Source organism: Sinocyclocheilus grahami, unplaced genomic scaffold (genome assembly GCF_001515645.1).
Source record: "Sinocyclocheilus grahami isolate Dianchi unplaced genomic scaffold, SAMN03320097.WGS_v1.1 scaffold766.1, whole genome shotgun sequence".
Classification (NCBI taxonomy): Eukaryota; Metazoa; Chordata; class Actinopteri; order Cypriniformes; family Cyprinidae; genus Sinocyclocheilus; species Sinocyclocheilus grahami.
In genome coordinates this window covers 459589-469969 of record NW_015505945.1, presented here as the reverse complement: position 1 = coordinate 469969, position 10381 = coordinate 459589, and the positions used below count along the sequence as shown (strand labels likewise).

The window sequence follows — 10381 nt, the reverse complement described above, 5'->3', positions numbered from 1 at the left end:
TATTCTAGCACCACTTTAAACACAATATCTCAATATTTACTATGCCATCTAATTTATTTAAATGTATACATCTCTGTGATGTGTTTTAATAAAAACAGAAAAGAAAATGCTTGTAATTGTTACTTATTGCATTGCTGGAAAGTAGTATTGTTCTTTTTATATAATGCCATCATATTTAAAGATGTTGTTTGGATCTACAAATCTGAATCATTATTTGTGTATATATACTGTATATTCTCTTTCAAGACGCGCATATGCAATTAACATTCAAATTTGTAATGCAGGACGAGTGTGACCGTGTGATTTCTGAACCAGCTGGATTGTTTCTGAACAATTAAAATTGTGAAGAGGATCTTTGTGTCCTAGGACATGCTTGTTGATGCTCCCATTAAGACCTCTGTGACATATTTCACCATTTGTCTTGGGGAAGAATTTAATGGACACTCAGCTGGTCTACAGCAGGTGGCAGCACATGCCTAATGCAAACCTACCTCAAACATCGCTAATTATGAGGACATAAAACAAAACCTCAGTTATTACAATTTCCCCCTCAAGCGCTTAACATATCGCCAGAGTCCAAATTTGTATCAGCCCATAAACGAAAATTAGGACTGCAAAGCAAGAATGCAAATAAAGGCATAATGCTCTTGACAACCTGTTAACTCATTAGCAAGCAGTTTGCCTTTTTCTACCCACTTACTAGTAAAGTAGCCTAGTGGCTTATGAATATTTAAGTTTATTCAGCGAAGCCTCGGTTTCACCAATCAGAGCTTAGCGCCCCAAACTTCCCACCAATCAGAGAAGCCGCTGTAACTTTCACGGGCAGCTCGCGCCTGTCGCTCTGCTTTGATCCGCTGTCTGTCTGTAGGTGGTGAAGCCTCGATGGGGACACTTTTGTTTTCATGCTAATATTTTCTTTCACAAACTGCGGCGCTTTTGTCAACACTCAGGTTTATATTGGAGGGAATCATGACCACATGTATCTGTGGCTGAGGAAGCTGCCGTGTTCCTGAAGAGCCTCTTGAGATCGTCTAAGCCTCTGCTATGAGTTGTTTGGATGTTATGTATCATCAGAGTTATGGAGCTCATCACTACTTGCCCGCGACATCAGCAGCAGCAGCGGCGGCTTACAAAGCGGCATATCACCATCACCAGCAGCAGCACCATCAGCAGCACCAGCAGCAGCAGCAGGTAGGTCATGTATTCGGGCTGACACACACAACTGATGAAGAGTTAGAAAAAGAAAGTTCGGCTTAAGACATTTTTGCTGAGATGGTTTAAAAGCGCTCTTTAGAGCCGAGCATCAGCTGTAAAAATGTCACATTCGTGGTCATTATGTGTTAATTATTTGACAAGTAGACATTCATTTTCAATATTTCAATTACATATTTAAAATGTCTACTTGTTACAAAGCAAAACTAAAAATAATAAAAATAAAAGTACACTTTATTTAATGGAGTTGGAGTTGCAAAGCACAACAAGTGTCTAAAAACATCTCACACTCTAAAAAATGCTGGGTTGAATACAAGCCAGTGCTGGGTAAAATAGGGACAAACCCAGCAATTGGGCTGTTTTGACCCAGCGGTTGGGTTAGATGTTTAACCCAACCTTCTGGGTAGTAACCCAACCGCTGGATCAAAACAACCCAGTTGCTGGGTTTGTCCCTATTTTACCCAGCACTGGCTTGTATTTAACCCAGCATTTTTTAGAGTGTAGGATGCAGTTCATGATGCATATTTTTCCTTTGACATTTTAGTCATTCCCAAACTTCCATTTATAGATTTATAGCTACTCTAAAAACTGTAAAATAATAATAATGATATGAGAAGGTGTCTCCGGACTGATTTATTATCTAAATGCTACTGTTATCAAATAAAACCGCATGACATCCGATATAGAATTCTTCAAATTCCAAGCTGTGAATTACAGCTCAGTGTGTTTATACAGTCTCTCGTACGGAAATCTTCTTGGGAGTAAATCGGCATACTACTAATGTGCCAAGTGTGGGCACTGGGCCATCAATTCAGAGACAATCCTCGACAATCTATTTTAGTCGAAGACCAGGTGGTGAATGTGTGCTCCGTCTATTATCGCCTGACCAGTTATTCTTCATATGTAACACTATCTGTGTCTTTCAGCAGAAGAAGTTCAGTGCCTACAGCAGGATGCAGGATTCTGGGGAGTTTCCCTCTGACTGTGGCCAGAGTAAGCAGTCTGGAGCGCTGAAGCCCCGTCCTGAGCCTGAGCTTCCACGAGAGGAGGAGCAGAGCGCTGGCGAAGAGGAGCGCTGCAAGGAGACGCAGCCCGCCGAGGCCGAGTACGTGAGTGCCAGGTGTGTGGTGTTCACCTATTTCCGTGGAGACATCGGGGATGTGGTGGACGAGCATTTCTCACGTGCGTTGAGCCAGCCCAGCGCCTTCAGCAATGATGCCAAGACCGGCAGATTTCACTCTGGAGGACCATGGAAAGGTAGAAGACAGTGTTTTATGGCAATCTACAATATTTGTAATCCTAAAATACAATAATAGTGCTAAAAAATAAAAAAGTTTATTTGTGTTAAAAATTAATAATTTTATACCCTTGTTTATTATTAACCCTTGTATTACATAAAAAATCTGTGTGTCAAATTGGCCCTAGTTGAATTCAATTTAATTTACCAAAAATCATTAACATTAAAGGGGTCCTATTATGCTCTTTTACAAAGTCTTGATTTTGTTTTGGGGGTGTACTAGAATGTGCTCTCATACTAGGTTGTTCGAAAAACACATAATTTTTCACATATTTTACATTATTACAACACCTCTCTCCCCAGTCTGGCATGAACGGCTCGAATAGTTCCTGTATCAAATGAAGGCCCACCTTCTGTAATACGAAATGTGCTGTGATTGGTTAGCTGGGCCAGTGTGTGCTGTGATTGGCAGCACTCAGCGCCTGGTCGGGAAATGCCATGCCTCTTACCATAGCCGCCTGCCAGCTTCTGTGTACATATAGAGTCAAAATCAAATCATTTAGAGCGCGATTTAAACCCAGATGATTGTAACCACTCTAAGTTAGTCTGCCTTGGGAAAGCTAGCGTGTCTCGGACACAGTGATAACACTCGTTGCCTTCTCTAGTGCAGCTCAACCAGGTCTCGTCCCATTCGTCGATATTTGTGATATAACAAATCCCAGAAAATATGCGTTGTAGTCCAAACGAGTCGTTCGTTGTAGTTTTTGAAAAGTGATTTCTGTTCAGTAAAATATCTCCTTTTGAATTGGACTTTGAGCTTTGTAACTTTGCAGATCTTTTTTATGCTCAAACAGCAACATTACAGACTAAAGTTGAAAAAGCATAATAGGACCCCTTTAATAGTTCTCACACATTAGAAAAAAAACCCCCACAAACATGAATTATTTATCTTTTTTTCACAAATGATACATTTTATAAACAGCATTGTAACTATTGTAACTTTTTCTTTTTTATATATGGAAAAGCACCAGTTCTGAGTGATTTTCTGAAGCTCAAACAGTAAGATTATGACACTAGCTATGCCAAGATCATGGGTTCAAATCAAAATTGTGCTCCAAAAACATCAACGCAGTGTAAATTTCTTTGTATAAAAGCATCTTCCAAATGCGTAAAGGTAAATAACCTTAGAGGGTAGTTGGAAAACTAACATAACAAAATACATAATTTTTTTTCTGCCTTTAACCATGAAATTTGCGGGTCAAATTGACCCTAAAACGAACATCATAATCATAATAGAAATTTTGTTCACACATTCCACAACACATTAGGTTGTCGAAACATTGCATGTTCATGAATCTAAAAGAGAAAAATAACAAAATATCAAGACAAAATTGGTTAAACATTATTATTAGATATGATAGTTCCAGTCCTGGTTTCTGATTGGTCAATTCAGCTTCGCTTCTTAAGCTAAACACATTCTGTGTTTGTAAACTTTTTTTATCAGCATCAAGATTTTATGTTTAAGTTTATTAAATCCATACTGAAAAGTGTACATTTTTACATTTTTAATTACTTTTTTGCCTTCACCTTAATTTTAAGCATTATGACAGGATACTACAAAACCATTTAAATCAGATATCCAGATATTATGGCACTGAGGAACTAACTCTTTGTTGTGTTTCAGAAGGAAACTCCCACTCTGAGGGTCAACCTTTACCGTCGTCCCTGTGGGGTAGCGGCTACCCATCTCAGACCTCCTCTCACCCTGACTTCCCCCACACCGCTGCCTTCCACCCTGCAGACACTGGCATCTGGAGCAGCCACAGCCTCGCGCAGACCGGCCTGCCCCCTCCTTCTGCTCTTACTGACTCTTGGCACTACGGCCTGGGAGCCCAGGGTGGAGCGGGATACCCTCACGTACACGAGATGTACCCTCACATGCACCCCCGCCACCCGCATGCACATTCCCACGCCCACCACATGCTCCATCACACCCACAGCCCCGCTCTGGACCCCCGCTTCAGCCCGTTTCTGCTACCCGGTGTAAGAGCATCTTGCAGCCCGACGTCCTGCGCAGACGGAATCAAAACAGAGCTGGAACCGAGTAGCATCACAAGCTGGCCCGCTTCTTTCCATGGGTCAGTGGACATCTATCATGATACAGGTGAGACAAGACGAGGGAGCAGATCATGAATACGTGCACTCTACAGCATGGGTGCATTTACAGTGTTATGGATTGTGTAAATTATCATGGTATAGTCATTTTTGTTGGATGTGATTACTGGATGATTCAGTGAATTAAATACTTTACAGTCAAAAGCTACTGCATCGCATAGAGTACCTTTCAAAAGTTTTGGGTCAGTAAGAGTAATATAAGTATTATGTTCAACAAAGGCTGCATTAATTTAATAAAAAAATACAGTAAAAACTGTAATATTGTGAAATGTTATTAGAGTTTAAAATAACTGTTTTCTATTTTAATCTATTTTAAAATGTATTTATTTCTGTGATCAAAGTTGAATTTTCAGCATCATTACTCCAGTCTTCAGTGTCACACGATCCTTCAGAAATCATTCTGATATACTGATTTCCTTCTCAACAAACATTTATTATTATTAGCAATGTTAAAAACAGTTGTGCTGCTTCATATTTTTTTGTATAAACCGTGATATATTTTTTCAAGATTCTGTGATAGAAGTTTAAAGTTCAAAAGAACAACATTTATTTGAAATAGGAATCTTTTGTAACATTATAAATGTCCTTACTGTCAATTTTGATCAATTTTATGCATTTTTGCTGAATAAAAGTATTAATTTCTGACTGACCCCAAACCTTTGAACAGTAGAGTATATAACAAATAAATGATAAGCCTAGCATTAGTGCAAAAATAGCTTCTCATTATGAGTTAAAAACTCAAAACACTAAAAAATGTATAGTTGTGACTCATATTGCATAATAATAATAATGCCCTTTAATAACTAATTCTTCATTGTCTTGACTAGTTTGAAACACATCACACGTATTTTCACATTATAATTTATTTTTGTTGCTTTTACATATAAATAATGTAAAGCAGCCCTGCCATTGATAATCACATTTATATATATATATATATATATATATATGAATGCACAAAATATCAATACCATGTCAGTTATCAGTCAGTATTAGAGATATTTTAATTTATTGGTCAGTATTGGATTCAATGTTGGATACATAATTGTACATCATTATTTTCTCTATTTTTACATTTAGATGACTTTTGCGATCATCAAATGCTCAGAAGTGCAATTAAAAAAATGTAATAATAATAATTATATATATTTTTTTTTTTACATAGAATTTAATAACACTTTAAAAAGTAATCTTCAGAGTACTATTGGTTTATTTTAAATTTATTCAAAATACCATGAAAATAAATATCAACCAGAATTTGAATACTGTTGCATTCCTACTAACATATCTTCTGCTATTATAAATGACACATTCTAATGTTACATTGCTGAGTAAAGCAGACACGTTTTAATGATGTATCTGCTTACCCGCAGCGCTTGAGCAAGGCAAAGCGAAGGCCAGTGTTTGGTTCTGAGACAGAGAAGATTCACTGGACTCCATGCCTGAGACTGGACCACTTCTGCAGCTGAAGCCCACAGCACTGCGTGTGGATTCCTTCCTCACAGGACTTTCATGGGAACTATTCAGGGGAACATCAGTCTCTATCAGCGAGACAAGCACAAAAACAGCTTTGGGGAAAACTAGTGTTTTTGTAAAGCATACCATCCTGTCTTGAGTTTGTGCCTTTAATATGTGCTCATGGACAGAGATCCACTTCAGGACGCTTCTGTAAAGGACGCCACAAACCCCAAATGAGGCTTAAGAGGTAGATCTCCCTCTTTCTCTACACAAAGGAGGTTTTCTCGACACGAACTGTGTTTATGTACTTACCACAGGTTCTGTTGAAAGAACTGATTGTATTAGTACAGCAGGCAGAAATGTGCGAATGTCTGAGAAAATCTTGATTTACTTTAATATATTTGTCTTGTGACTTTACTGATTGGTGTTTTCTGTTCGTAATACATGGTAATAGGTTATTTTTGATGTCAAATCGTCTAAGGAATAAGTCATTCGTTTTACTGCTATACATGAACTGCTAAGTTTTATTGGCAAACAATCTGTTTTGTTTGGATGGATTATTAAATCATTACAGTGATTACTGTCCCTTTAAATGTTGTCAGCGGAAGTGCTTCATAATTTCACATTTATTTTAAATCTGTTTACTTTTCCTCGTCAATGGGATGTAAGGCATTTGAGAGGTCAGTGGCACCAAAACACACCGCTTATGCTGCTCTTGACCAAGTTTGGGAGGGAAATACGGAGAACGCAAAGTCCCAGAAGGGATAGTGTCATTCCATTCACATTTAACTTCATCTCTCACAAAGCTGCAAAATCTGGGACGTGTCATAAATGCAGTTATATTGCAAAATGTTTATGTGAATGCTCTTAAATGTCGGTATGCGCTTCCTGTCTGGCCATCCAACACAACTTGAACAATTGCAGTTTTAAACAGACTCCTCTCATCCACTGAAGATTCGTCCTAATAGAGATCCTGATAAACCAAAAGAATGTTGCAATCGCCCTCGCCGTGCAACTTCGACCCAAATCCACACAAAGAATGCAAAGAGCGTAGAATATGCTGGTGTGAAATCGAACAGTATTTTGGAGGGCTGCAGCTTTCAGTATTTTTATACAAGCTCAGTGCCAGATATTGCATTATATTTGTCGTAAAAGGCAGCTGTTGGGCTGGTTGTCCCGTGAGCGGAGAAGCTCAGGCAGTGTGAACGTAGGGTTCGAGAGTGAGATCTCTGACCAGGTGGCGGCACTGACCCTCACATTCCTGCATCAGCAGCTGCTTCATCCTGAGGCAAAATTAGACACTACACTATGATAGATTTCTCTATCTAGGCTTGAAAGACTATTTTGTGTTAAAGGGATAGTTCACCCAAAAATGAAAATTCTGTCATTAATTACTCACCCTCATGTTGTTCCAAACCCATAAGACCTTCATTCATCTTCGGAACACAAACTAAGATATTTTTGATGCATTCTGAGAGCTCTCTGACCCTCCCATCGACAGCAAGGGTACTACCACGATCAACATCCAGAAACGTAGCAAGGAGATCGGTAAAATAATCCATGTGACATCAGGGGTTCAACAGTAATATTACGAAGCTACGAGAATACTTTTTGTGCGCAAAAGAAAAAGAAAAGCGACTTTATTCAACAATTTGTCACCCTATAGCGCCATTTTGGAGAGTATCCACTGAACGTATTCGTGTGACGCAGCTGACACAGAAAAACATACGCTGTTTGCGTTCAGTGGATATTCTCCAAAATGGCCACCGTGAAGCGGAGGAGACGAATTGTTGAATAAAGTCGTTTTTTTTTTTGTGACGCAGCTGACACAGAAAAACATACGCTGTTTGCGTTCAGTGGATATTCTCCAAAATGGCCGCCGTGAAGCGGAGGAGACGAATTGTTGAATAAAGTCATTTTTTTTTCTTTTTCTTTTGCGTACAAAAAGTATTCTCGTAGCTTCGTAATATTACGGTTGAACCCCTGATGTCACATGGATTATTTTACCGATCTCCTTGCTACATTTCTGGATGTTGATCGTGGTAGTACCCTTGCTGTCTATGGGAGGGTCAGAGAGCTCTCAGAATGCATCAAAAATATCTTAATTTGTGTTCCGAAGATGAACGAAGGTCTTACGGGTTTGAAACGACACGAGGGTGAGTAATTAATGACAGAATTTTCATTTCTGGGTGAACTAACCCTTTAATGTACCCTTGTAAAAAAAGAAGTGTGCTTAATTTAGTGTACTTCAAATATATATTTGCAGATAATATAATATTAATAAAATAAAATGCCACTTAATGTAATGCCAATTTTAAAAGTTTTATTTTAAATCACACTTTAAATCATTGTTTTAAAATTCGTTTGTCACGCTTTAAAGAAGTACACTTATTTTAATGTGTTGACTAACATACTAAAGCATATGTGAAGTACTTACTTGATATCATATTTAAAGTTAAGGTGTTTTAAATGTATTAAATAGCAACAAATTACAAATATGTTTCAATATATGGCATACAAGTTTCAATAAAATTACATTAGTTTACCATAAATGCTTGTCAGTACATTTTAACCATATTTATAATCAGAATTATGAAAGCACACTACATTTTTTAAGTAAATAAAACAGATTATTGGAGTATGTTACAAGAAAATGCAATTTCACTCTTTTTAATTCAGTGCGTTACTGGCTGTTTCTAAATATTGTAAAATCGACTAATTTCTGAGTGAAAATTGTTTCCATTTTTTGCAGTGTACATACAAATCTGTCAAAAAAGCACTCTACATTTCAACTGTATTTAATATAAATTTAAACTATATTATATTTAATTTACATGTAATTAAGTGTCTCAAAACATCACATCCAGTTTGCACTTATTCCTTAAAGTATATTATTCCTGCAATAAGTACTCTTTTTTAATGATTTTATTTATGATTTTAAAGTTTTGTTAAACACTGAGCTGAACAAAAAAGCTGAACTGTATACAGAGCAATTATTGAATATACTGAAGATTAACACGTAAAAGAAAACAATACGTATTGCTTTATAAACCAGATTTCTGCCTAATGGTCTAAGATGAGTACTCTTTTTAAAAGCTATGCTGAAGTGTAAATTGTTCTTTTTGTACAAGAGTATGCAAACACCCCATTCTAATCCACATAAAATAAGCATTAGGATTTTGTAATTAAAAATATTGAAATGAAAATGATGAATGACAGTGATTTTATCCTTCTTCTGCACTCCTGTGTCTAACAGGCATTGTGTTATACCTTGTTTCATCCATATTCCTCAGTGTTTTTGGTCATTTTGTTGACCATTAAAATAAAATGATGGGACTTGAATGATGGCTGTTATCTTGCTCTAGTGAATGAATAAGCCTGTTCATATCAGGCGGGTACACCATCCCTCTGTCTTGCTAATTGCTGTACTTGATTATATAAGTTTTGCGATGGCCCTGTGATCACAGGCAGTAGGAGAGCTTCTCAAGTGACTCTAACAGACCGCAAGCAGCAGATAAATGAGGGGTAGAGAGACCTGCCAGCTACATTCAGCCACTCTCCACAAGAGTGACATAAACAGCAGAAAACACATGGCCGCTCTTCTGAGCAGGAAGCTGGCAAAGACAGGTCAGTGTGTGGCACTGCACGATACGGGAGTGTTTACTGAATAACTAAACCAGAAAGACCATTCATCCGATTGATGATCAAAATATGGAAAGACAACAGGGTGACACTAACAGCAAAGTGACTCTTACAATAAACCAGTGGTGTTTATGATGTCTGAAGTCTATTTATCATTGCATGCTCATCTTAATTTACACCTTTTAAAATTATATCAGGAGATTTTAAATGTCAGGACTCAACAAAACAGATTTGTATTATTATTATTTTTTTTTTTGGTAGCTCACACTGATTTAATTTTTTTTTTACTTTGAAAAAATTTTCTCTCTGAAATTGCTTGTAAATTGCACAAATAATTTCAAAGAAATGGCAATTAATGCACTGAATTAAGCATAAAAAATATAAGTAGAAATACTGAAAAAAGTATTTTCTTGTGAAACATAATGCAATTATATTGGTTTTCTTTACATCTTTGAAAAATCATTTTTTTTTAATGATTAAAAAAAATACAAAATAAATAACCAGATATTTTCTAAGTGTCATAGATTATGTAATAGATTCATTCATTCATTCATTCATTCATTCATTCATTCATTCATTCATTCATTCATTCATTCATTCATTCATTCATTCATTCATTCATTCATTCATTCATTCATTCATTCATTCATTCATTCA

At 37.0% G+C, this 10381-nt stretch overlaps 1 protein-coding gene across 2 annotated transcripts; it reads left to right on the top strand.

Moving 5' to 3' along the window:
• Positions 1-897: 897 nt before the first annotated feature.
• vgll3 (vestigial-like family member 3) lies at positions 898-6443 on the top strand. 2 transcript variants are annotated; one of them, XM_016245737.1, is made up of 4 exons: positions 898-1191; positions 2142-2469; positions 4134-4613; positions 5998-6443. In XM_016245737.1, the coding sequence occupies exons 1-4, from the start codon at positions 1045-1047 to the stop codon at positions 6036-6038; spliced, it is 996 nt and encodes a 331-aa protein (XP_016101223.1). In that variant the 5' UTR covers positions 898-1044; the 3' UTR covers positions 6039-6443. The 2 variants fall into 2 exon arrangements, with proteins under 2 accessions (XP_016101223.1, XP_016101222.1); XM_016245736.1 differs by having other exon boundaries at positions 2139-2469.
• The last annotated feature ends 3938 nt before the right edge of the window (positions 6444-10381 follow it).

What these genes read in the sequence shown, in the direction of transcription:
- vgll3 (XM_016245736.1), top strand. Translation starts at nt 1,045, where the DNA reads ATGAGTTGTTTGGATGTTATGTATCATCAGAGTTATGGAGCTCATCAC. An exon ending in AGCACCAGCAGCAGCAGCAG is followed by an intron (nt 1,192 to 2,138) that starts GTAGGTCATGTA and finishes TGTGTCTTTCAG; the next exon opens with CAGAAGAAGTTCAGTGCCTA. An exon ending in CTCTGGAGGACCATGGAAAG is followed by an intron (nt 2,470 to 4,133) that starts GTAGAAGACAGT and finishes GTTGTGTTTCAG; the next exon opens with AAGGAAACTCCCACTCTGAG.